The sequence below is a fragment of the Martes martes genome (genome assembly GCF_963455335.1).
Source record: "Martes martes genome assembly, chromosome: 14".
Lineage (NCBI taxonomy): Eukaryota > Metazoa > Chordata > Mammalia > Carnivora > Mustelidae > Martes > Martes martes.
This window is the reverse complement of record NC_137902.1, coordinates 25,723,281-25,750,133: the sequence shown is the minus strand read 5'-3', so window position 1 is coordinate 25,750,133 and position 26,853 is coordinate 25,723,281. Positions and strand designations below refer to the sequence as shown.

The 26,853-nt window shown below is 49.6% G+C and overlaps 1 protein-coding gene across 3 annotated transcripts in view; it reads left to right on the top strand.

Moving 5' to 3' along the window:
* WBP1L (WW domain binding protein 1 like) overlaps nt 1–18,834 on the top strand; it is a 59,711-nt gene extending 40,877 nt beyond the window's left edge. For all 3 annotated transcript variants that reach the window (XM_080823726.1, XM_080823728.1, XM_080823727.1), the window contains exons 2-4: nt 2,750–2,852; nt 13,732–13,893; nt 15,175–18,834. In XM_080823726.1, coding sequence (XP_080679852.1) covers nt 2,750–2,852; nt 13,732–13,893; nt 15,175–15,914 — 1,005 coding nt within the window. In that variant the 3' untranslated portion in view covers nt 15,915–18,834. The remainder of the gene's footprint in view (nt 1–2,749; nt 2,853–13,731; nt 13,894–15,174) is intronic.
* Nucleotides 18,835–26,853: the final 8,019 nt, after the last annotated feature.

Below are 26,853 nucleotides of genomic sequence, written 5' to 3'. Positions count from 1 at the left end.
ATGTTGACTCAAGGCTGCTGTGGGAGGGGATGGGAGGTGGGTAGGCTAATAAAGACTTAGGGTTGAAGGAGACATGAGAAAGCATCTTTAACTCCTCCTAGGGCCCTTGTGTCCAGGTCCTAGTTCTCTGTAGTGAAGACCAAACCCAGGAGATCCAGGGCCAAACCCTAGGCTCTGGGATTTTCCTTTCCTACAAGCAGATTTCTGGAGGAACTTACCTTGGGACTCACATCTCACTTACCCTCCTGCTCCAAGATTCCTTCCTTGCTAAAGGTGCATGTGTCCACTTTTTGTCTTTCTTAACCGCCCACCTGCTTTCTTTCCTCCTGTGACAGAGAACAAGTTTCCATCACCAAGACCATCCCAGGCAGTCTGTGTACTCTGTCGAGGGGCAGGGGAAGAAGAACAGGGGTCGAGATTTACTGGGTAAAAACGTTTGAGGAACACTGGATTAAATAATGCTTCAGAGTTTGGCTCTCCCTAGGGAAGTGGAGGCAGAGAAGGGAAAAAGAGTGGGATCCTGTGTAGACCAGACTTCTGTGCCAGGGGATGGAAAAGCCGAGAGAAAAGCTGACACCAGTAGGGTCATGAGGATACCACTTGTTTAGATTTCAAACGCGTTCCATTCCACGCTTCACTTAGGACCAGTTGGCTGCCCTGTGTTCAGAGCCTGGACCTCATCTGGCGAATTTCCCCGAGGCAGAAGTGTCACTGGATTCTTTCATGTGTTGGAGTGTAGGCAGCACAGCCCCTTTTAGAAACTATGTGGACACTTTGAACTGTGCTCTTGCGAGTCAGTGCCAGAAGAATGGCATTTCGGGGCCTGGTAAACTTGGGAGAAACTTTTTGATGTCCTTATGAAAGCAGTGTTTTGCTCTGAAGTCAGGGAGGGTGTGTTCTAGCAAAAGAATTGAGCCCAGATCTGCTTTCTCCACGTGCACCAGGCCTCAGAGGAGACCTCCGACGGGGCAGGCCTCCCCTCTCCCGCACCCCCTCCCCCCACTGCCCGGCACCTCCTTCGTGCTTATGGTGGACGTGGGAAGGCAGAGATGGGAAGAACTCTGTTGGTAGGGTTGTGAAACCCTCACTGTCAGAGCTTTCAGATGCCTTTCCCATGTTTCCTTCTTCCCAAATCCCTTTCCACAAGGCCATAAGGCCCTTAAAGACCAGGAAACACCTGAGCCTGTGTGGCGGAGACGGGCACTGAGCCTAGGATCTGGTCTTTAGCTGTGCCCTCTACCTCGTCCTCTCTCTGTGATGTCAGGCACCTGAACGGTCTCTGCCCAGACTTAGCCCTGTAGCTGGTTGCTGGAGTGCCTTGTTTATACCCTTGGCCAAGTAGACAGTGGAGTGTAAAGCAAGGCCCGGAGAGGAGGAACTGACCGTGTGACTTAAGTTTCCACTGGCAGGCGTCCGCCCGGATGTACACTGTGGGCAGGGTCAGCCTGAGTAGCAGCAAATACAATGCTGTGGTTTTAGTTTCTCTGCTGAGCAGGGTTTTTTTGTTTTTGCTTTTCTTCCCCCCCTTTCTTAACCCCAGGCTTCTTGAGGGTGTGGACAATGACTTATTCATCTTTGTATCCCACATACCCCAACACAGTGCTTGGCACAAAGACAGCACGTCCAGTAAATGGATTAGTGTTTTTGGCTTAGAATAAACGTTGAAAGCCAGATGGAGCTCCTGACTTAGAGGTCTTAGCGTACGTGGTGGGGTCCACAGTACACGTGGGGCTGAAGTTCAGGTTGGCCGGTGGGGTATCTCATTTCTTAAATGTGAAATGTCAAAAGATGTCTTCACCCCCACCCCCATCCCCCCAGGGGTGTGAATAGAATTTGGCGCACTGTGGGGCGGTTACTCAGCAGTGCCCTTTCTGGAACTGTCCCTGACAAGGCACAGTGTGAATCCTAGGTCCAGTCAAGATCATTTGATAAACAAAAAATTATCTAGCAAATTGAGATCAGATGAGGTCAGCTGGGCAGGTCACCCCTTTTCTTAAGAGTGAAGAATTTTGCTGGCAAGTTATCTCGGCCCTCTTTGGAATCACACTGTAATTCACCTTGAACAGTGTGTGTTTTGAAGGACAGGAAGATTGACTCGATGCTAATCCTGGAATATGTACTGCATTAATTGTTCCAGGAACTTTCACAGAAAAGCTCGTTTTATTTAAAACGTACTGCTAATTACACGGGAACCAGCATCTTTTTACCGGCTGAGTGGAACACCGGGACATGGAGTGTTTCTGCTTGGACGTAAAGAAAGTGAGGCATCCGTTTCCTGTCTGAGGAAAACTTTGCTCTTACCAGTCATCTTTGTGTGCCGAATCCTCTTCCCCTTTTAATGAACCTTTGTTGTTTTCTTCAATCTGCTGTTGTTTTGGGTTCCGATTTTTTTTTTTTCCTTCACAGAGTTAACATTGGTTTGGACCGTCTTGGTGGAGGGTGGGCAGATAACCAGCAAGAAGGGGATGAGAAGAAAAGTGGCATTTAAAAGCTATAGTTTCGGGCGCCTGGGTGGCTCAGTTGGTTAAGCGACTGCCTTCAGCCCAGGTCACGATCCTTGAGTCCCGGGATCAAGTCCCACGTCAGGCTCCCAGCTCCACGGGGAGTCTGCTTCTCCCTCTGACCTTCTCCCCTCTCATGCGCTCTCTCACTCTCTCTCTCTCAAATAAATAAAAAAAATATTTAAAAAAAAAATAATAAAAGCTATAGTTTCATATGCTAATTTTTTATTTTTATTTTTTTTTTTAAGGATAAGGAAACCTGTGTGGGTACCAACAATCAGAGCTACATTTGTGACACAGGACACTGCTGTGGACAGTCTCAGTGCTGCAACTACTACTATGAACTCTGGTGTAAGTCCTTGCCCCCCCCGGGGGTCTCGGCACCCCAGGGTCCTACTGGTTACTGGCTCTGCTCATTGGGAAGCAGTGGGCTGGGCACCTTTTCTCCTCCGAGGGGCAGTGTTGTGAGTCAGATCTGTTGCTGGGTCTGGAAGTGGCTGCTCTATAGAGAAGCAGTGCTCATGGGCTAAAAGACAAAAGAATATGGGGGCGCCTGGGTGGCTCAGTGGGTTAAAGTCTCTGCCTTCGGCTCCGGTCGTGATCCCAGTGGGATCGAACCCCGAATCGGGCTCTCTGCTCAGCAGGGAGCCTGCTTCCTCCTCTTCTGTCTCTCTCTGCCTGCCTCTCTGCCTACTTATGATCTGTGTCTGTCAAATAAATAAATAAAATCTTCAAAAAAAAAAAAAAGGCTAGAGAATATGGTCTGAGCCTTCTGAAGAGGCTGTGGTTACCCTGTCTGCTGAGGAAGCTCCTGCCTGGGCTTCCCTCTGATGCCCCCTCCAGTGAGTGCTGAGCAGTGACAACTCACGTCCTTCTCTGGGCCAGCCCAGACACCCAAGCTTTGCCATCTTTGCAAGCCACTGTGAATGCCAGGCTAGTCTTTGTGGATAGCTGTAATGCCATTTTCTTGTAAGAACATTAAGGGCTTCCAGAATTCCCTACAGAGCATCAAGGCGCTGCCTCTGTTTCTGGTCCCTGTCAGAGGGATCACCTTCCCCTAGGTCCCTGCTCACAGAGCCCTCCTGGAGCGAGGGAGACTAGAGGTTTAGCCCCCTCTGTTTCTTCCCCTGTGCTCAAGCTGACATGTCTGGAGGCTTGCTTCTCCGGTGTATCTCCCTCTGTTATTCTCAGCTAACTGCTGTGTGGAAACAGTCCTCATCTCACCACTGGTTTGGTTGAGGCCATGAACATGCACCTTCAGACTTGCACAAGGATGGTGACATCAGCAGAATCTAGAGGGAGCCAGCCAGGTTCAAGGAGTTCACTAACTTGCTTTGTACTCTAATCTTCTCGAAGCTTGGATGAGACACTACAGAAAGCTGGACAAAGAATGGGAGGACAGGAGAATCCTTAGGTCAGAGAGTCCCCAGGTGACCCGCAGCACGCTGGTTCTCACACCTGTCTGTAGAGAGGAGAAATGGTAGCCTCTTTCCCTAGATAGTTCTAAGCCCTCATCACTCCCTCCATTTGGAAACAAACTGGGGTGGTTTGTCAAAGTGTGTCTTTCCTGGCCCCATCATCCTTGTCCTTTCTCCCCTTCTCTCAGATCTCTCCACTCCCTGCACACTGGTGATGTGGTCAGTAGGCAGCTGGAAGGGTATGGAATGGAAATTAGACTCTTGGCTGGGCAGTCTGTCCCTCTGAATGTAAATGTATCTTGTAGCCAGTGGGAATGGTTCCTCCAAAAAGGACCTCTCCTCCCCCTTATCCTTCCCTTTCGAGGACTGAGGACTGGCTCGTCTGCCTTTCGGAGGAATCCAGGGGCAGTCAAGTGCACAATCCCTTTGCAAGGAGAGGACAGGGCTTGGGGTGTCTATACCAGTCCTCTGTGAATGTAAGCAACCCAGGATTGTTGCTGTTTTAGAAGCGGTCGGGTGGAGGGACTTCCTAGAGGACACAAAGTGCCAAGCAGGTGAACAGACTGTGTTTAAATGTTTTTAAATGCAGATAACTGCAGGGCTCCAATTCTCCCTCCCACCCCTTGTTAAAACAAAAGTCAAAGCTGGGCTGCCCGAAAGCCACAGAGCTGCAGTTGGTTTTTCTGGGGCCCGGCCCAGGCGGCATCAGTTGCAGAAACATGGTGTTGCGGATGGCCTCGTCTCAGATTGACAGAGCCTCCTGGGCTTTTGGCAGAGGCTTGGTAGCCACCAGAATTGGGTCACCGTCACCGGGGCAGGGGCGGGGGGTGGGCAGCGGGGACTGGGAGACCCAGATGGCAGGGAGGCGGCCTGGGAACCAGGCACTTCACCCAAGGGCTTAAAGAAAGCCAGAGGAGGAGCTGTTGGGTGGCTAATTCTCTCTCTGGTTGTGGTCACTCAGGGAAAGGAGGAGGCCAGAGAACAGTCTGGATGAGGAGGAAAGACTCAACATTCTGTGAGGTGGGCCATGCTTTCCAAGTTCTGGAGGGACAGAGATTGTCAAAGCAAAACTGTCCTCACTGGTGCCCAGAAATGGCTTCTTGGTCAGGAGATGCCCAGCAAGTGTTCCACCCCCTCCCCCGGAATTCTTTGGTTTTCCTCCTCCTCAGGGTCTTGACCTCTGCCTGATGTGTGGATAGGAGGAAAGATGAGTGTTGGGATAAGCCCCTTCAGTTCTTTTTTTAAAGATTTTATTTATTTATTTGACAGACAGAGATCACAAGTAGGCAGAGAGGCAGGTAGGGGTGGGGGGAAGCAGGCTACCTGCTGAGCAGAGAGCCCAATGCGGGGCTCCGTCTCAGGACCCTGGGATCATGCCCTGAGCAGAAGGTAGAGGCTTTAACCCACTGAGCCATCCAGGCGCCCCAGCCCCTTCAGTTCTTATCAGAACTGATTTTTGGTCACTTTGAACCCGTTTCCCTCAAATTGTCTCTAAACTTTGCCTGGCATGTGAAAATAATGGGCTTTGCGTTATTCTTTTTGTTTCTTCCCTTTGGAAGAAAAAAAGTCTCTGCGAGGAAATCCTTGGCAGAATTTCTGTCAGAGTACCTCTTTTTTTTTTTTTTTTTTTTTTTTTTTTTTTTTTTTTAAAGATTTTATTTATTTATTTGACAGAGTAAGATCACAAGTAGGCAGAGAGGCAGGCAGAGAGAGAGAGGAGGAAGCAGGCTCCCCGCCGAGCAGAGAGCCCGATGCGGGACTCGATCCCAGGACCCTGAGATCATGACCTGAGCTGAAGGCAGAGGCTTAACCCACTGAGCCACCCAGGCACCCTGTCAGAGTACCTCTTTAACCACAGTTGCCTACAGAGATGGCCTCAGGGGATAAAAGCAAAAAAGGCATTTCCGCCAACCTGCTCACCTCTATGGTGCTGAGTCTTCTGTAGACTGAAGACTTTCTCACACGTGCATGCGCATGCACATGCACACACACCACTTACCCAGACTCCCTTTCTCCATGTCTTTTTAGTCATAACCAATACAGTAGTCATTCCCGGGCCTGCGTCAGATGGGAAGCAAAGGTCCTGCTTTATCACTGAGGCTATCAGAGCTGGTCATCATCATTACTGTTATCCCATACATTTTTTTAATCTTTTAAATTTTTTTAAAAGATTTTATTTATTTATTTGACACAGAGAGAGAAATCACAAGTAGGCAGAGAGGCAGGCAGAGAGAGAGGGGAAAGCAGGGTCCCCACTGAGCAGAGAGCCCGACGTGGGGCTTGATCCTAGGACCCTGAGATCATGACCCGAGCTGAAGGCAGAGGCTTAACCCACTGAGCCACCCAGGCACCCCTATCCCATACATTTTTATGGCACTTGTACTTTAATTCATTATTCAGTCATTTATTCATTCAGTAAACCCTTATTCCAGGGGTTCTCAAAATTTGGCAAGCTTCTGAATTTCCTGGAGGGCTTATTAAAACACGGATCTCTGGGTCCTATTCCCAGTTTTTTATTCAGTAGGTCTGAGGTGGACCTATGAATTTGCGGTTCTGAAAAACTCCTGCTTGAGGCTGTGACCCTTCTGTGTTCGTAACTATAGAGAGGCATAATCCTTGCCATCAACAGGGAGTCTCCTAGCAGGGAGAGGAGATAAGACAAGATGCCCCACTGGTGAAACAGAGAGTGGAATATATAAGCCAGAACTTCTGTGAATGTTCAGAAGGACAGTTTGCTTTGGCTAGGCAGGGTCCAGGCAGGCTGCATGGAAGAGGTGGCATTTGAAGTGGGCGCTAAAGGGTGGATAGGATTTAAACATAGGAATAAGGGTAGACGGGTTTCTCAGGCAAGGGAACCCGGTAGGCCAGGGCCCCACGGGAAAGAACAGAGTGTGCATGATGTTGACCTTTCCCCTTGGGCCGTGGGGCTTGTCTGGGAAGGAATGGGAGATGAGGGTACTAACGTGCTTGGAACTCTGCTACATGCGAGACACCAAGAAAGGTCTTCGTGCACATCAAGAACAAACCTGTGAGGTATGCCTGTCACCCCCGTGTGTCAGGCTTGGCGGCGTGAAGGAACTGTTCACCTGGGTGCAGCTGACGGATTGGGTCAGTGCGCCTCACTCCAAAGCAACCCCCTCCAGCACTCTGTGTCAGACTGGAGGGGTGACGGGCCCTGGTCGTGGAGGGTCTCGATTGTGTGTGTTTGATTCCCATCTGAGGATGCCCCTCATGGAACAGGCTGAGCAAAGATGAAAACCAAAATTGAGAGAGGCCACCAACATGTTCAAGGCCAAAGAACCTGAACCTGGATCTCCTGATTCTCACCCCAGGAGCCTTTCCACTCACCACACTACATTGTGCAGGGAGAGCTCGGAGCTGGGAATTTCTGCTCCTGAGATAATTTGAGGGACCTTCACGTGGGCATCAGTTTTCCCTTGTTTGGGCCTTAGTTGGGGAGAAGGGAGTGTTTCTGGGCAGTGGAATTCCCCTGAGGTGGCATGAAACAGACTGTGAACAAATTCATTTAAGACTGCCCCGCTTGTTTTTCACCTGCTAACTTTTTCTTTTTGGCTTACCCTAAGATGTCCAATGTTGAGCTGCTCATAACAAAAGCTCAGAGCATTTGCCACCCTTAGCAGACTGGAAAGTGGAAGGCTGGGGCCTTCTAAGCTGTGATTGGACCTCTGTTCCTGTAAGTCCAGGCTTCTCTGGACAAGGATAGGTTGATCAGTAGCACTCAGGCTGGTTTTCCAATGAATTTAGCGAAGAACAGAACCTAGAAGCAAACTTGGACTTGTTCCTCATCCTTGCTTTTTTAATGGAGTATTTTTGGGGAGAATTTAAAGAGAAATGGAAAGAAAACCCTTCCCATTTTGCGGTCACACCTGTAACAACAGTAGTAATAACAATCTAGGAAACTTACCATATGCCAAGCGTGGTTCTGAGTATTGACTCATTTGGACCTCACAACGACTAGTAAGGTAGAAATCATTATTCTCCCAGTTTTACAGATGAGGGAAGTGAAAACAAAATGACCAAGGTCACAAAGCTACGCAGTGGTTTTGTGAGCTGAGATCTGAACCAGGTCACTGCCTCTTCTCTTTGGTAATCTACAGCCGTGCTTCTAAGAAGCTTATCCAGTCTTTGAGATGAACTTGTAAGCCTTCCGTGGGTTCTTTTCCCAAATTCAGGCCTTTGGTGGCAACGGTAGAAGCTCCTCGAAGAGCTGCAAGGCGCCAGGGAGGTCCCCCGCCATCCTGTGGGGTAGAAGGAGAGCTAATTCACAGTGTGCTTTGGCTTCCTAATGAGGAATTTCCTGCCCATTTGGGGAGTGGTATTTTCCCAAGTTTATAGTGAACTCAGGGCACATGACTCAGTTCCTACAGTGGGCTGTGATTGTTTTTCAAAACATGTTTTCTATTTTGCTTTGCATGACAAATGCTCCCCACCATGAGGTCACAACGTTCAAAGTTGTCACTGGGAAATGTAATCTCTGGGTAGGTGTGTTTTGGGGCAAGAAGAGGATATGCTTTTGTGTGTCTCTTTCATTAGGTTTTTCTTTTTTAAACTTAGTTCCTTGTTTGTAAGATCTAGGGAAAAGATCAAAAGTTTGTAGGACTCCATAGGGGACTAGTCTGGATATTATCCCTTTTAAACTTGGTGGGACACTACTTTGACTAAAATGGCTTTCAAGAGAGTCCATTTTGTGGGGACCCAGACGAGAATGCCTTCTGCCTTTCCACATTAACTGCATCAAGTGGGATCAACTCATTAAGGGTCTTTTCTGGCCTGTGCTAACACTCCATCTTGCCACTGGACCCATTCTTTTTCCAAGTTAGTTTTCCCTCAGTTTTGATCCACACAAATAAGCTTTTGTTGTACTATATTAGAAATGAAGGAATTACAGGACTCCTGGGTGGCGCAGTAGGTTGAGCATTTGTCTTTGGCTCATGTCATGATCTTAGGGTCCTAGGATCAAGTTCCAGGTCAGGCTCCTTGCTCAGCAGGGAGCCTGCTTCTCCCTCTGCCTGTCTCCCTGGTTGTGTGCCCTCTCTCTCTGACAAATACATAAAATCTTAAAAAAAAAAAAAAAAAAAAAAGGAAGAAATTAGGGGCACCTGGCTGGCTCAGTCGGAAAAGCATGTGACCCTTGATCACAAGGTCATGAGTTTGAGCCCCACATTAGGTGTAGAGGTTAGATTACATAAATAAATAAATCAGTGAAAACTTAAGAAAAAAAAAAGAAATGACGAAATTAGAACTCAGTTGGAGACTTAATATAACATCATACAACTGGCACATAGTGGGGAGAGTTTTTCTACCCATAATACTGTGTTAAAAAGTAAGGTGGTCGTCGGGACGCCTGGGTGGCTCAGTTGGTTAAGCGGCTGCCTTCGGCTCAGGTCATGATCCTGATGAAGTTCTAGAACCTGGGTGAGGTTCGGTGGGCTGAGGTCCGGAGCCGATGACCAAGAAAGAATTCTTGAGACATCTTTGGTGCAAAATGGTGGTTTATTAAAGCACGGGGACAGGACCCGTGGGCAGGAACTTCATCAATCCCAGGGTCCTGGGATCGAGTCCTGCATCGGGCTCCGTGCTCAGCAGGGAGCCTGCTTCTCCCTCTGCCTCTGCCTGCCTCTCTGTCTGCCTGTGCTCACTCTCTCTGACAAATAAATAAATAAAATCTTAAAAAAAAAAAGAAAGTAAGGTGGTAGAATTTCGATGAACGCGTGAGTGGTTCTCTTAGCTATGACTAAGGCAGTTTTGCCAAGGGTGTGTATTCCAGTTGTCTCATTTCTTCCCCCAGTCTCCTTTTGCCCTGCCTAATTTTTCCTTTAAAATTTAAAAAAAAAAACAAAACAACTCTCTTTTTCTATTATACTTCCAGTTCGGTGGATCTCAGCCTTTTTTCTGGAACAAGAATTCCCTTAAAACTCTAATGAATGCTTCAATCCTTTCCCCCAGAAAAGCCTATAAAGACACCGTGTCGGTCAGGATAAGTTATAGGTCAAGCTTAGTGACAAAGAAGTCCAACTGAGTGGCCAGAAACAACATGTTTACTTCTCACACTCTATGTCCATCGCAGGTTGGATGGGAGGTTGGTTCCCACCTCATCATCCCGATGCCATACTGATCCCGAAGTCTCTGGAATAATGCCGACTGTCATGGTAGAAGGAGGACTAAAGGAAGGAAGTTCTTACATAAACAAGAGATATCCTGGTCTCTAAGTGACAGAAGTTACTTCCAACCCTTGTTCGTTAGTTAGAACCAGTACCGAAGCCACGCCCAATCATAAGGTAGCCATGAAGGTCAAGCCTACCCAAATCCCCAGAAGGGGAAAACCAGAAATACGTGGCCAACATGAAAATCAGTACCTGAGCTTTTTCTCATTAAAAGTGTGTGTTTAAAAATAAAATCCCACCTGACTGGCTCTGTCGGGAGAGCAGTACCACTCTCAATCACAGGGTTGTGAGTTTGAGACCCATGTTGGGGGTAGAGTTTACTTAAACAAAAAAACCCCAAACAAACAAAAACAACAACAAAACGTTAAAAAAAGAAAAGAAAATCACGTTTTAAATGAGAAATATTGCCCCTAGATCAGTTATCTTGCAGCATAAAAATTAAAAGTTGGTTTAGGTAAGAAACTACTGAAGAAATGACTTGGGAGGTAAAAACTAGTCGAGTCAGATGCGGTCATCTCTCGGGAGAATGTACTTTTTTGAATTTGAACACGACAGAGGTGCGAAGGATTGTGAGATTATGGTGGGCAAGTGAGAGAAATGCAGGACCATGGAAGAGTGGTGAGCCCAGAACCACTTAGACGGGACTCTCAGATCTGGAGCCAGGCACAGCATGCTTATCTGTGCTGCCTGCTACAGGACAGCAACAGGGAGCCCCTTCGCTCCCAGAGCTCCTTTCTGGCCTCAGCCCCACTTCGGAGGGCCCCTCTGACAGTATTTATCTAGTCCTCAGTCAGCCAGCAGCCACAGGAGAGAAATGTCGGTGAAATTAAGCAAAGGTCCGCAGCGAGTCTGGTAAGAACCACGAGGGAGACTTCTGGCTTCAACTTAACGTACATGTTCTCTGGTCAGATCTTATTATTTTTTTTCCCCAAGATTTTATCTTTAAGTCACCTCTATACCCTATGTGGGTCTCAAACCCATAACCCTGAGACCTAGGGTCACCGGCTCTACTGACTGACCCAGCCAGGAACTGGGGTTTTTCTGTCTGCCAAGGGGATAAAAGGGACGAAATCTGCCGCCTGTCCTCTTGTTGCCAGGCCTCTGCAGAAGGTTCCAGTGCATACTGACACGGGCTTAGAGAAGTTAGGAGCCCTACAGTAGTGTTACCAGCCTGCCAGGGCCAGAAAGCTGCACTGCCATCCCGTTTCATTCTGTAGAGGTGGCTTTGTGGGGAGAGTCTCCAGGGACACCCCTGGGGGACAGAAAGAGCCATTGCCCGAGCCCACTCCCTAAATGTCAGTGCGATCTTTTAGAATATTGTATTCTGGTACAAACAGAAAAAAAAATCAGAGGACTATTCCTATATAAGGCTGTGTGAGGGAAATGTGGGTTTTGTTTTGTTTTGTTTTGTTTTTTAAGTAAGCTTTACACCCAATGTGGGGCTTGAACTCACAACCCCAAGATCAAGAGTCACATGCCCCACTGACTGAGCCAGCCAGGTGTCCTGGGGCTTTTTCTTCTTTTTTTTTTTAAATGATCTTAACTCATTCTGACAAGAGACATGTGGAAATACTTGAATTCTAAACACAAATTTATAATTACAAAGCAGGTAGTAAAAAAATACATGTAGCAGTGGTAATGGAAAAAAAAAATTGAAGTTATTCAGGAATAGAGAACAAATAAGCAACCATCTGTTCTCATTTAGTAACAACTCACCTTAAAATTATTCCTCAGATAAATTTTTTATTGAGAAAAAAAGTATTCTTTTTATTTCAAAGAAGTATATGTTCATCTTAGAAAAATTAGAAATGGGGGTGCCTGAGTGGCTCAGTTGGTTAAGCATCTGCCTTCTTCAGCTAAGGTCATGATCCCAAAGTCCTGGGATCAAGTCCCTCCTTGAACTCCCTGCTCAGCGGGGAGCCTGCTTCTCTCTTTCTGTTAAATAAATAAAATAAAATAAAAAGAAATGCAGATTAGCAAAAAAAAAAAAAAGGGATCTAGTACCAGAAACTCTGCTGTTCTGTCTTCTGGGAATAACCCCATGATTAACTTCCTAACAATCCCTCTAGATGTTTATATACGCTTTTTTTTTTTTTTTTTAAAGAAAAAAGTAGGATTATATTTTATACTGTTTTGTAATTTGCTTTTTTCATTTAATATTAGAGACATCTTTATATGTCAGAAGTATTCTGTGAATATTTTTTAATGATTCATTTTATTTCATTGTGTGAGTACATTCCCAGAGGAATTTCAAAACCTATCCAGAGATTTATTATTATTATTATTTTTAAAGATTTTATTTATTTAATTGACAGAGACAGTGAGAGAGGGAACACAAGCAGGGGCAGTGGGAGAGCAGGAAGCAGGCTCCCTGCTGAGCAAGAGAGCCCGATGTGGGGCTCGATCCCAGGACCCTGAGATCATGACATGAGCCAAAGGCAGAGGCTTAACCCACTGAGCCACCCAGTCGCCCCTAGTCATAGGTATTTTTAAGTTTGATTTAGTTTGTTTCCAGTTTTATAATTTGAAGGCAAAACCTGAAATTTTTCATAATCCCACTATTTAAAGATAAGTCACTATTTTTTGTGTTTTTCCTTCCAGTCTCTTCCGTATGTATATATATGTATTTTTTTAAAAGCAAAATTGCTCATTGATTTAAGAAAATTTTAAAGGATTTTCTGCTTACAATTGAAGATTCTGCTTACAATTGAGTGGGGTTCTCGTATTGGGGTCTGTCAAGATTCCCTGAGTATGATCCAAGAACACAGTGGGAAATGAGGAAAAAGTAATCTGCCTGCAGAAGAGAGGGCTGTGGGCCTTCTCCCCTGTTCCCTTACCTACCCCTCTCTGGAGCAAGAAGGAAGAGGGGCAGCCTGCTAATGGCCCTGAGTCTAATGAAATCACAGCCCAAAGGGAGGTGGGAGTGTTATTTGCAACTGTAGGAGATGGAATTGTACCAGATTATATCAAGAGCGGAGGAAGTCATTTACGCTCTCTAGGGAGGAGATGGACCTGAGGCAATTAGAATTTTTCCACCTGTAACTTGAGTGACTCTTGGGTTATACCAGTGTACGTGGTAGAGAAGAACCCATGATCTTTTTGGTGATATCAAGAGAACCCTAGGAATTCCTTTATCAGGAGACCACACAAGGCCCCTTGCAGTTGCTAATCTGCTGGGATTTTGAGGGGCCCTTTGCTTTTGGTGAGCAGCCTGGGGTAGCAGCAGGAAGCGAGGCTGGGAGCTGGCCTTAAGGTCTTGAGCAGGGCTTGGGGGAGGGGGTGAGGGATGGGTAACAAGAAAACCAGAATCATTCTCTCAGAGATCCTTTAAGAGAGGACGAAGATGTCCTAAAAGGTGAGCATATTTAATGCCCACCAAACCCGAAACCTAGGTCCAGTGGCGCTGGGGAGGGGCCTCCTGCCCTCTCCCATTCCATCTTTCACTCGGGCACGAACATTTCTAGAAACTGAACACGGGTTCCAAATGTGGCTTCACCCAGGAAGGCCTGACAGTGCCAGCTTCAACCAGGTGGGCGCTGTCTGGGGACTGCTGTGTCGGGAAAGCCGCTGCTCTGGCTGGCGCTCACGGCGCCTGTGTGCCTCTCTGCCCCGCCTCCCTGCCCCCAGGGTTCTGGCTGGTGTGGACCATCATCATCATCCTGAGCTGCTGCTGCGTGTGCCACCACCGCCGAGCCAAGCATCGCCTTCAGGCCCAGCAGCGGCAGCATGAAATCAACCTGATTGCCTACCGGGAAGCCCACAATTACTCAGCGCTGCCATTTTATTTCAGTACGTATACCCAAAGCCGCCAGACCGTGGGCCCCCGTGGGCCCCCTCGCCCAGCATAGTGTGGAGTCGCACAGGTGGGGGAGTAAAGGGGCGCTCACCTGTAGCACAGAGGAGCCGGTGCTGTGGGCGGGGCAGCCTGAAGCCACTGGGCTGTTCCAGCCCCAACATGGCTGGGTTCTGACTGGGTGTCTGATATTTTAGCTGATGCTTTCCTTAAGGCAGGTGGTCAGATGGTGTACAATGTGAGTGAACCAAGATTTAGATGCCTATGGCCTGAAATCCTCCCATTTTACTTAGCTCCCTGTGACATCCCTGAGCAAAAGCTGCCATGAAAGGGGCAGGAGTTGGGGGGGTAATGCTGGCACGTTCCGAGAAGGGCACTCACCTGGCTTCCCTGAGGGTTCCTTACACATGACCCTCAAAGGGTCCAGGGAGGTCCATCTTGTCCTAAAACCACTCTGCCATGTGTTCTACAGAATAAAGTGCTCACAGGTCTGGAATTCCACATCTAGAAGGGTTTTAAGTGTTTAGCTCAGTGCCTGGCATATAGTAAGTGTTCAATAAATGCTAGCAGTTCTTGTTATAACCAGACCATGTGTGCCCTGAGACATTCAGCACATTCAAAAGATAACTTACCTGGCAGGCTGATAATAAGCCTTGGCATGCCCTCACCCTTCACTGGTAACCCACCGGCTTCTAATCTGAGTCAGGATGAAGTTCGGTTTGTCTTTCCAAACCACCTCCAGCCACACTCAAGTGAGGGACAGCACAGATTTCCAACCTCCCAGAAAAAGGGCCTTTTCATGGCCCATACATCTGGAGGGGGGGGGGGCAAGAAAAAGGTGGTTATGGAGTCTTAAATTAGGATCCCGAACCCTGAGGCCTATGGGACGCAGGCAGAGGACACAGTTTGAGCAAGAAACACGAGACTCTGGGGCATGTGGAAACAGATACGCTCTGGGCAGAAATGATCTCCTGGCCACCCCCCATTTGCCTAACCCTCTGCCTTACCTCCAGACAGGCAGAAGTCTTGCCTGTGAAGCAGCTTCAGGGGCTCTCGGATTTCATGGAGCTAGATTAGGTCACTCCCAGTCTGTCCCTCTTTCTGCGCAAAATTGCCACACCCCTGTGCCCTACCCATGAGCAAGAGCTGGGGCCAGCCCCTGCTCCCCCGTGGGTGTACTGGGGGTGGGAAGAGACATATGTTGAGTGCAAGCTTTGCAGGCTGTTCTCGAACAATTGCCAGTGCAATAATTTCTCCTCCCTGCCTCCCCGTTTTAGGGTTTTTGCCAAACTATTTACTACCTCCTTATGAGGAAGTGGTGAACCGACCTCCGACTCCTCCCCCACCGTACAGTGCCTTCCAGCTACAGCAGCAGCAGCTGCCCGCACAGTGTGGCCCCCCAGGCGGCAGCCCCCCAGGCACCGATCCCACCAGGGGCCCCCAGGGGGCGCAGAGCAGCCCCTTGTCTGGGCCCAGCAGAAGCAGCACCAGACCTCCGAGCATCGCTGATCCTGAGCCCTCCGACGTGCCCGCCGGCACAGCAGCCACCAAAGCCCCTGGAATGGAGCCCAGTGGCTCTGTGGCCGGCCTGGGGGAGCTGGACCCTGGGGCCTTCCTGGACAAAGATTCCGACTGTAAGGAGGAGCTGCTGAGAGATTACAGCTCCGAGCAGGGCAGCGCCCTCCCCGATAGCAAAGACAAGACGCCCGGCAGACATCGCCGCTTCACTGGTGACTCGGGCATTGAGGTGTGTGTGTGCAGCCGAGGCCACCACGACGACGACCTCAAGGAATTCAACACACTCATTGACGACGCTCTGGATGGGCCCCTGGACTTCTGCGACAGCTGCCATGTACGACCCCCCGGTGACGAGGAGGAAGGCCTCTGCCAGCCCTCCGAGGAGCAGGCCCGAGAGCCCGGGCACCCCCACCTGCCACGGCCCCCCGCGTGCCTGCTGCTGAACACCATCAATGAGCAGGACTCCCCGAACTCGCAGAGCAGCAGCTCCCCCAGCTAGAGCAGGCCCGGCCCGTGCCGGAGAACTTGGCAAAGCAACCAGGGTAGGGGAGCAGCAGGAGAGAAGCATTAAATGACTTTCAGAGAAAGTGGTGCCGCCACTGCATTCTTCGCCCCCTCCCCGCCGGTCCTGCGTTTTTCCGCACCTCCAGGTACCGCTTGGGGAGCGGAGGCCTCTCCGCCCACAGGAGCACAGTGTCGTGGAGGGCCGACAGGGTGGCTCGTTCTCTGACTCGTTCCTCATACCCGACCCTGTCCCCTTTTTCTCTTTTCGAGTCGTATCTCGCTACCTGCCCGGGTCAGAGAGATGTGTGTTTCAGAGGCCCCCACAGAGGAGGCCGAGACTGTGCCCTGAGGTGACTCTTGGTGGTGGAGTGGATTTGTGCTCTGGTGTTTGGTTTAAGAGAACTTCTCTGTGTCTCAGTCCAGGAGAGGTGGCAGGGCTCAGCCCTGGGTGAAGAAGGAAGCCTGCAGAGGCCCAGGGATTGTCAGCCTTTGCTGCCAAGGTCTGCTGAGACAGAACTAGGCTAGTCCTGGGGGAGGATGAGAGCAGACAGGCAGTTGACAAGGTTGGTAGGAGTCCTACTGCTCCCTCAAATTCCTGGTCATGAGGTCGATGTACCACTGTGCATCCATGAGGGGCCCTTCCCAGCAGGTTCTAGCTGGCCACAGCCTGGGTCAGGGTGGAACATTCTATCACCTTCTTTTTGGTTTTTCTTTAAACAACAACAACAACAGTAACAGCAACAGCAAGCTGAAAACAAGAACTTGACCAGCGGGCCGGCAAAAATTCTGTTCTGGAAAAGGGAAGTTTGTGGCTCTATCCAAAGTTGACCTTCAAAGAGCCTGGCTGCTATTGAGCCGGGAGGATATGTTTTGTGTGCAGGCTTGGGTGGGGGCTCTCTCAGAACTTCCGTGGGAGCACAGCAGAGCCCAAGCCGTGGGGGAACATCTGGTGTAGCTTGCTGCATCTCTACCCTTCGGGCTGTGCCTGTAGGTGACCAGGGTCCTCTCCCCACCCAACACACAGTCTGCAGGGCTGTGGATCCTAAGAAAGGGCAGCCCCATGGCCTGGCTTTTACACAGTATTTTCTCTTGATTCTGAATAAGTTCTTCTGTTGTGTTGTTTTTGTTTTTATTTTTAAACTGACCACTTGGGGAAAAAATGGCTTGGTTATCTGTGGCTTTCATGCCCTTTCCCTACCCCTCTGCAGCCCCCTTTTTGAGTGGGCTGACTGATTTTTGTAGCCTCCATAAAGAGCCTGAGTGGCCCAGGTAGGAGGGCGAAGGCAGGGGTCCGGAAGGACCACAGGATCCTTATTACTGTGGTTTGGCTTCAGATAACCAGTTGAGCTTTGATAGGAATAACCTGATGGAGAAAGCAAAGAGCTAAAACTTACATTCCCTGTCCAGTGCTGTTCATATGAAGAGTTTGGTTTTCCCCCCACTCTTGAACGATGATATTCACATTAGGCGTTGATGTTACAGTAAGAAAGGGAAAAAAAAAATATATATGTACAAAAATAGACAAATCCAAGGCTGTGAGGTGAACGAGTGTCTGCGTTTGGAGTCCACAAAACCAAAATCCATGTTGAACAAAGTGAAGTCTGTGTACAATGACTTTTGGGATAACCTGTGTGTGTCTGTGTGTCGTGTGTGAGCCCCCAGCCCTGTTTTCCTGTGAATATACTTTGAACGGCAGCCATTGTGCTCGCGTCAACCACACGCTTGGAGCTGATATGGCCCTCTCAAGGTAATTTATTTTACACATTTACTGTTTACTGAACAAATGTCTGACTGTGTACTCGGGTGTATCCAGCAGCATCGTCGATGGCAGCCCCCCAACTCCCCCCCCCCCCCACCCGACGTCTGCCAGAGATAACTGTGCTCGGAGTAGAGGCTCTCCTCTACCCAGCCCTGCAATTTGCACATTGCTCCGTGGACACTCGGAGGCCTGTGTTCTGTTCCCTGTAAGTGGAAATGTGCCCTGAACCTGTCTGCCTCCCTCGGCTCCTCCTGGCCCCCAGTATCAGCCCCCAGGGGGGTGTTCAAAACCACTCGGCACAGAAGGCGAAGGTGGGACTTCCGAAGCTGGATTGGATGGATCTTCAGTGACAAGCTGGGACTAGCTGTGGCCTAGCCGTTGGCCCTGCCCAGAATTGCCAGGACAGTTTGGCAGATGCCGCAGTGCCACAGGGCTTACCTCTCTGCCGGGGCCCCGTGCATGCAAGCAAGCTGGCGTGTGACAAGAGTGGGCGGGAGTGCGTCAGCAGCCCTCGGATGTCTTGCCTTCCACCTTTTTAAAAAATAATAATAATAAAATTAAAATCCCGAACGACTCACTGAAGTCTCAGAGGAGATGAAGTTTTACCAAAATGAATCTTGCTTCAGTTAACTGATCACATGGATGAATCCTGGCCCTCTCAAGTTTCCTCCCCCGGCTGGAGTGAGGCGCGGGTCTGTGCGCTAACTGTTGGGGTCACTGCAGCGTCCTGCCCTCCAGGCATGAGAACAAGTGAACACAGCCGCCGGAGCCAGGCTCATTTCCAGCAGTCACACAGTCTGGCCCCTGCCAGTGGGACTCCCCTGCCAGGAGAGAGATGGAAAGAGAGAGCAGGAGGACTGGATAGGGGGCCGGGAGATTGGACTGAATCTTTTTTTCCCGGTGAACGAGAAGGAAGGGGTTGGTCTGGCCGAGGGTTTGGTGCTACAGTCGGAAGATTTGCAAATGCTAACACATTCCTGTGTGAGGCACATCACCATTTGTCAGTTGTTGTGAATATGTGTATTTTAAGCAATAAGATTCCGCTGGTCAGACTTTTCTGGGCAGTCTCGGTGACGCATTTCCTGTGCTGTGATTGTTCTGAAGACAGAGTGGCTGTAACCACTGTGAGAAGCCCAAATAAAATCAATCCCCAAAATACGACTGTTCTTTTTTCTTGCACACCTGTTCTATTCTCCCCGCTTCCCTCAGACTTCAGGAGGCTGTACCCCAAGATTCCTAACTGCAGGCCCTTCTCCCTTCTCCACACAGGCTGCGAGAAGGCACCTCGCAGGGGAGAACAAGCCCCTTGCCCTGAGGGGAGCCTACGGGGCCCAGGGCGAGGTGGGGGGCACTCCTGCTGAGGCCACACTTTGTCCTGAGGGTTTGGGGAGAACCCAAACCCTAAACCCTCTTTCTGCCAAGGGTATATTTCTGAGGTTTGGAATACTTTATAAAATCCCACAAATAGGTTAAAAAAATCAGATGCAAAGAAAAGCAGAAACAAGTTCTGTTAGACACCTGGAAGCTAAAATAGCATTTGAAAGAATGCAAGCACTCTATGAGATCTTTTATTTTTACTTAATTTTAATTTAATTAATTAATTAATTTTTTTTGAGAGAGAGAACAAGCAGGGAGCAGAGGGAGAAGCAGGCTCCCCACTGAGCAGGGAGCCCGACATGGGACTTGATCCCAGGACACCAAGATCATGACCTGAGCCGAAAGCAGATGCCTAACCCACTGAGCCATCCAGGCACCGCCAAAATAATAAAAATCTTCAGGGAAAAAAAAATAGAAATTTGGATGGGCCCTGGAATTCGATACACAAAACATGTGTTATTGAGTCTCCCACTTTGTGCCCAACACTGAGCTGGGTGCTGAGGATAATGTAAAAGAAGTAGAGAAGACAAGGTCCAGGCCCTCTGGAAGTTCAGTTACAGTCAGGAAGACCAAGCACCCGTGTGAAATGGTCAGCAAGAGGAGGTAGATTGAGATGAAGTGAACAGTACAGATTCAGGGAATCCTGAGGGATCGCAGGGCCTCGTTTGAGGGCTTGTGTACCAGGCAGGGACCTGAGAACTGGTGTTTTAGGCCTTGGGAGAGCCACAGGTGTGCCAGCCTCTACCGCTGTGAGCCAGTCATTCCTTCCTAAAACTGTCCTTTTACCCCCTGCTTAAGACTGTCCTCCTAGGGGCACCTGGGTGGCTCCGTGGGTTAAAGCCTCTGCCTTCGGCTCAGGTCATGATCCCAGGGTCCTGGGATCAAGCCCCACATCGGGCTCTCTGCTCAGCGGGGAGCCTGCTTCCCTCTTTCCCTCTGTCTACCTCTCTGCCTACTTGTGATCTCTGTCAAATAAATAAATTAAAAAAAAAAAATAAAGTGTTCTGTAAAGACTGTCCTCCTAGAACTTCGAGTCAGCTATAAATCCCTGCTCTAAGGGAAGGAACAGGCTTCAACCTCTGCCCAGGAAGGGGAACACCGCCACCCAGCACAGCTTCTCCTTGGGCAAAGCAATCTGGTGTGCCTCTTGGAACCCTCCCAGTGCCTCCCCCAGTGGACCTCTCCCTAATGGGCCAACAGGGGATGCTGACAGCATTGCCTTCCCTAGTCCCTGGCTTTAGCCAGCAGTCTGCATTGTTGCCTAAGAGCCTGGTGTAAGCCAGACAGACCCCCATCCCCCTCTTTGACCCTGGGTGAGAGCAATTCTGGCCCCTCAGGGACTCTAGTGGGATGGTTGCTGCCTTGTTCCCTCTAACCTGTTGAGCTCCTCTGAGTAAGCCCAGGGGAACCATATTAGCATCTAGAGACAGATCTGTTCTAAAATCATGGGGAGAGGTGCCTGGATGGCTTGGCGGTTAAGTGTCTGCCTTCATCCCAGGTCATGATCCCAGGGTCCTGGAATCAAGCCCTGCATTGGGCTCCGTGCTCTGTGGGGAGCCTGCTTCTCCCTCTGCCTGCTGCTCTTCCTGCTCATTCTCTCTGTCAAATAAATAAAGTAAAACCACGGTAAGGACTGGGGAGTACGTCATTCCCGCCTTCCTTAATCTAATGTCTGAATGGCACAAAAACAATCATGAAAGATTCTTGCCAGCTGCATGCTGGAGGCTGTGCAAGTTCCCTTGATGCCTAGGTCTGTGGAGCAGACCTCACTGTGCCCCTCACCGCACCCCAGGTTCCTGGGTCATCGAGTTCCTCATTTTCTATTGCCCCAGGTGACCAAGTTCAGGTGGAGATGACACCAGTGCTCTGAAGCACAAAACAGGATAGCTTTGTTGAACAAGAATTTCAAGAGGCTCCCTATTCTCCAGTTTCCTCCGTTTTCAGCCGGGTGTGGAGGGCGGGGGGGACAGGTTTGACTCAGAAGGAGGGGAAAGTGGGTTTGGCTGACTGTTGGCCAAACCAGCTGGAAACTTGCATCTGTCTGAACCTACGTGGAAAGGCAGTGGGTCCTGGGAGGTGTTTGTGATGTGGGTTCCCAGCCTGGAGGCATGTGACTGGCCTTACTCAGGCTGATCATTTATCAAGCACCTACCATGTATAGGGAATGCAAATATGCCTTCGACCAGGCTCCTTTTTAGAAGAGCTAATGGTCCCAAGGGGAAGAAAGGCATGAAAACAGTTTTAGTAGCGTTCAGTACCATGAAGCCTGTGTGCCCAAGGTGCTGTGGACGAGAGCCACCTGGGGGTATAGGGTGTCTTGTCCGGAGCAGGGACCTCTCTAAGCTGAGCTTGCCAGGTGCAGAAAGGTGTAAAGGGAATTCTGGGGAAGGTCTGGATAAATCTGTTTTGCAGATTATTGAGTGTCTACTATGTGCCAGGTGCTGAAAAGCCCACAAAAGCATGGGAGGCCACAATGTCTAAGGCGGCAAGCGATTTAATCTCTGTAGATAATTGCATTCTGGGAAGTGAGCGGAGACGCATCTGGAGTGGTAAGCTGGTAATAAAAATATTTTAATTTGTCTTGATTGTTCTATTTACTGACTGCGCATTATTGGGTTGTGTACAAGCATCTTACCTACATTTTGTTTTGTTTTTTTCATTTTAGCCTCAAAACAGCCATCTGAGGTGTGGACTGCTTTATTAAAGGGGTTGAAGCATTCGGAAAAGTTGACTAACTTGTCCAAGATCACACAGCACATAAGTGGTAGAGCCAGGATTTGAACCCTGAACACTGAAGACCCAGTGCTCCCAAGCCACATGAAGAACTTTTGATTTCTTTTCAAAGGGGAGAGAGAACCAGAGCAAGGTAATGAGCAGGCAACCAGCATAGTGAAAGGTGAACCAGTTTCCTCAGGGCCTTCTTTATCCCCCTAGTTTGCTCCCCCTTGCTTCGTCAGAAGCTTCCAGAGGCCCCCACACTGAGCCGGGCACCCCTGCCAGAGCCCCTCAGCGCTGAAATAGCATCACCCCTGGGATAGGGGATGCACATCAATGCTAACTTCCTCAGGGAGGGTGAGTCCCCCAGGAAACATTGTACAGTTCTCAGGAGTTAGAAACTCCCAGTGGCTTGGAGGGGAGAATAGGATTTGGTTTGATCTGAAGTTTCTCCTCACCCTAAGCCCACTCCCCATGAGTCTAACCTTCCTTTGCATGTCTTCTTACCAAGAAGTCTACAGAAACCCAATCCCGCTGGAAAATGTTACAAAACTTCCTCTGTGTTGGAACTGTGAGAAGTTTGTCTCTGGGCCCTCCACCCACGTCCCAGCTGCCAGCATGCCCCAGCTGAGGAAGGAGGGAGGGGCAGCAGGCGGGACCATCAGGGGCTACAAGGGGGGGAGGGGGGGTTCCCTGGGGTCCTGTCCTTCAGATGGACCTGTCTGAACAACACCTGCTACTTCATCCTTAGAAAAGGACTTATTTTGTGGATCTGGCTGTAGGCAATGGCAGTAAAGCCAGTATTTATCAAGGTACTCAGTGCATTGTGTAGGTCCACATCTGACCCCCAGCAACATTCTGAGGTTGGTGGTACTCTTTCTACGCGCACCTCAGCTACCCATAGTACAGCTGAGCAAACTGAGGTTTAAGAAGGCCTAGTAAGTTGCCCGTGCTCACTGGGTCTGTAAATGACAGCACGGGGACGACTTGCCTGCACAGCCTGACCTGTTTTGTTTTTTTTTTTAAGATTTTATTTATTTATTAGAGAGCACAGAGGGAGAGTGTGAGAGAGAAGCAGGTTCCCCGCTGAGTAGGGAGCCTGATGAGGGGCTCGATACTAGGACCCTGAGACCATGACCTGAGCCGAAGGCAGAGGCTTAATCCAATGAGCCACCCAGGTGCCCCAGTGAGCTCTTATCTTCTGTAGCCCCCCTGCTTACCTGGCCCTTTCTGCTTTTCACCGTTCCCCAAGCCTCAGATAATGGGCAGCACAGGTGGTAAGTTAGAGCTTACCCCCCCCCCGCCCCCACAAATGAGGAAATGGATTCAAGAAGCTAGTCATAGGCCTAAGACCCAGGGCCTGGACCGAGGCGGGCGGTGTTGGGGGGTGGCTGGGGACTAGAACCTGGGTCCTCCCATCCAGTCCTCCCTGACTCTCTCACCTCGGATTGGATGCCTGTCCTCCAGAGGTGGGTGTTGAAACCCAGGAGTGTGATTGGAGAAAGTGCCTCATTTGCTCCAGGGTTGATGGCCACCAGAAGGCGCCAGACCAGTCACTCACTCTCCTCCACCCCGACTCCACACCAGGGGCGCCAGGGAAGGAGTCCCTCCCTTCAGAATGGGGACTCTGGGGACCTGCCCTTCTGAGGGACAAGGACAGCCCATTTCTCCTGGGAGGCCCAGCTGTTTTGATTCACAAGAGCTGATTATTAAATTTTCAGGAATTTGGGGGCGCCTGGCTGGCCCAGTTGGTAGAGCATGTGACTCTTCATCTCCGGGCCATGAGTTGAAGCCCCACTTTGGGCGTGGAGCCTACTTAAAATAGATAAGTAAATACTTTCCTAAATGTTCAGGAATTCTATGAGCTGTTTATTAAATAACCATTAAAAAATTAAACTATATAAACCCACAATATTGAATTGAATACATTATAATAAAAACAAAGGTCATAAATACTCAAAACCTAATCATTTCCTAATTATTTCACTACATTACTATTATCTGTGCCCTTGAGGTTATTTACATCTATGCATGGTGCAAATAATGGTATCATTAGTAACGGTATCGCATAGTCATGGTATTTATTATATAACATAATGGCAAATAGCGTATAATGCTACCGAGCATCTCTTCCCAATGCCATATTCCGGGACATCGCATTGGTGGCCTGAAATTGCTCAAAGCGGGGACTGTTTACATCATGGCAATTGGCAAACTACGAACCATGGCTGTTCCCCAGCAGCTGCCCCAGAGAACTGGTTGTTTCGTGTTTATTTACATATATATCATTGGCTAAGGGCATTCTGAGGCTCCAAATGTGACTGTGGGGGTCTTGACAAACACCTTCCAGCTGTGTCAAAGGTCTGGCCTTCCTTCTGCCTAAGGAGATAGTTTGTTTATCACTGGTCCAATTAGCCAAGGAATTTAGAGCATCGGATTCAATCTTTTTTGTGTCTAATCTACTTGCCAGGTGCCACCGATGGGCGGGATAAGGAACATGAGAAGATTCAGTCTTGACTTCCGGAGACATAGGGGTGGGCAGTGCCTTTGGGGGACACTGCACCCATTTTGAGCCCAAGCAGGTGCTCAGGTGCCCTTGGGGTTCAGTACCAAGGAACAGAAGCCAAGTGCTACAAGAGGACAAGCACAGTGGTCTGGGGATTGTGAGATATGCCCTACAATATGGCTTACACTCTCAGACTCAAGATGGGAGGAGTTAGGTCAGTGGGAAAAAGCCTTCCAGGCCCGGGGAGGGCAGTCTGGGCAGGAGTCAGGGTTCAGAAGGTCATTTTCTGAAAGGACCTTCAGTTTTGTACTCTCCCGGGCCCGACACTTTAGAGCCCTTTCTGCTTGGACTTGGGATGGTTAACAAAGCATGTCTAGCTCCTCTACGTGGATCCTTGAAATCTTGGGTTCTCGTCCCATCCCTGATGCTCAGGAGCCGTGTGACTTAGGGCAAGTCACCTCCCCTGCCCTTGTCTCAGCTGGCCCTCAGTTTTGTCATCTTCAAAACGAAAGATTAGTCTCTCATGTCCCTGCCCCTCCATGATCTGATTCAATAGTTGGAGAGAATACTCACCTCTCCTCCAGCCGCTCTGCCCCCCTCTGCTTTAAACTGAGGGTGGTCTGGCTCTAGACCAGTGACCAGCTGATGGGGGCAGAGGAGCCTGGGAGAGGGAGGGGCCGCCTCCAGTTAAACCCTTTCCCACCAGACCACCGCATTGTCAGCATTTCACCAGGCTGCGTGTGATGCGAGCTGGTCAGCCACGGCTGCCCACAAACTCTTCCTTGGGCTCTTTAGCAAGACCATGGGGTTACTGTCCAGTAAAGGTCGGGGCTGAACTGGGGGGACAGTAAGGAAGTCTCTTACCACTGGATTAACAAAGCTCTTTGAAGGAAGAAGATGTGCTGTAATAGAAAACTTTGTCCCTTCTTCCTTGCAGGGGCTCCGTTGATTTCTTCTGAAAATATGGCCAGACAGGGTCTCAGCCTTCCCCTGCTGTCCCTTCCAGAGCCCTCCTCCAGTCAGAAGAGAAGGACTGGGTTGAGGATCTGACCCTGTCCCAGCTGGCGCTAGGGAACTGGCGTTGGAGCCTCTCTCTAGGCTAACAGGCAAGGGTCAGTTTTTCCCCGGGGCGTCTCGGGACATCTTTCGCTTGCAAACTGGCCAGTAGCCAAGGTCTGGATGCTGGTTTCAAGGTTTGGAGAAGTCTGGGAGCCATTTTCTAGTGAGGCAATTACAGACATCCTGGGGTTTTAGTGTGGGGAGCAGGGCAGAGCCGGGTGCTGCAGATCCCTCTCCTGGCAGTGTTTACTCCAGGACAGCTCAAGGGAAAGGAGACCTCCTGGTCTTTGGAGACCAAGACAGAGGGAAATGTAGTGGTGGGTTGAGTCTGTGGATTACACGTTCCCCCACCCCCAAATCTAAACCTTCCAGGTACATGCGGGGATGCCTGTTTGGATCCAACAAGATCTTCTGCTCCACTTTCAAAATATAGACAATCCCACCATTTCTCACCATCTCCACTGCAATGGCCAAGGGGGCTGAGCCACCATGACCTCGCTCTCTTGGACCAGCACAACCACCTCCTCCCTGCCCCAGCTCTCATCCCTCTCACACTAATCTCTACTCAGCAACTAGGGTGGTCTTAAAAATACAAACCAGGGGCGCCTGGGTAGCTCAGTTGGTTGAACATTTGACTCTTGGTTTGGACTCAGGTCCTGATCTCAGGGTTGTGAGATCGAGCCCCAAGTAGGACTCTGTGCTGGGCATGGAGACTTCTCAAGAATTTTTGTCTTGCTCTCCCTCTGCTGTTCCATGTGTGTCCTTTCTCTCTCTCTCTTTCTCTCCCCCCTCCCTCCCTCTCAAAAAACAAAAAACAAAAAACAAAAAACAAAAACAAAAAAACCAAACCAAACCAAAAAAGACCTTCCCACTTACATGTTTACCCCCCACCCCCACCCCATCGCCCAGTGACTTCTATCATACTAGGAATAAACAGCTCAACCCCTTCCTGCTACTAACAAAGGCTCCATGGGGCCTGGCCCTGTCTCCAATCTGACGTCATCTGGAACCACTCTCCCCTTCCACCTGCTCTGCTCTTACCACACTGACCTCTCCCACCTCGAGAACCTTCCACCTGCTTCTCCCTCAGCGTGGGTTGCTTTCTCCCTTCCCAAGCACTCGCAGTGGCTGCCCTCCACTTCTGCGCTTCTCTCCTCACATCCCCAACACCCAGTCAAACTGACTTCAAAGCCCTTAGTCTCTGGTCAGCCCTTGCTAGAGTGTGAGCCTCACGAAACCAGGGAGCTCGAGGGTCCAGGGACAGTGAGGGGCACAGAACAGGTGCTCAATAAATATTTGTTGTGAAGAATGGGTGAACAGATGAACGAACAAATGAACTCCTCAAGGACCAGGAGGAAACGCGTCCTCCGTCTTCGTTTATGCGTATCACTACCAGGAGGGAGGGCAGGCTGGATAAGAAGGCAGTGTGGGCTGGGAGGAGGGAGGACGGGTGGGGGAGGGCAGGGTTACAGCTCTTAATTCTGGGCCTGTGGGCACCACACAGCGGGGAGTCAGCCT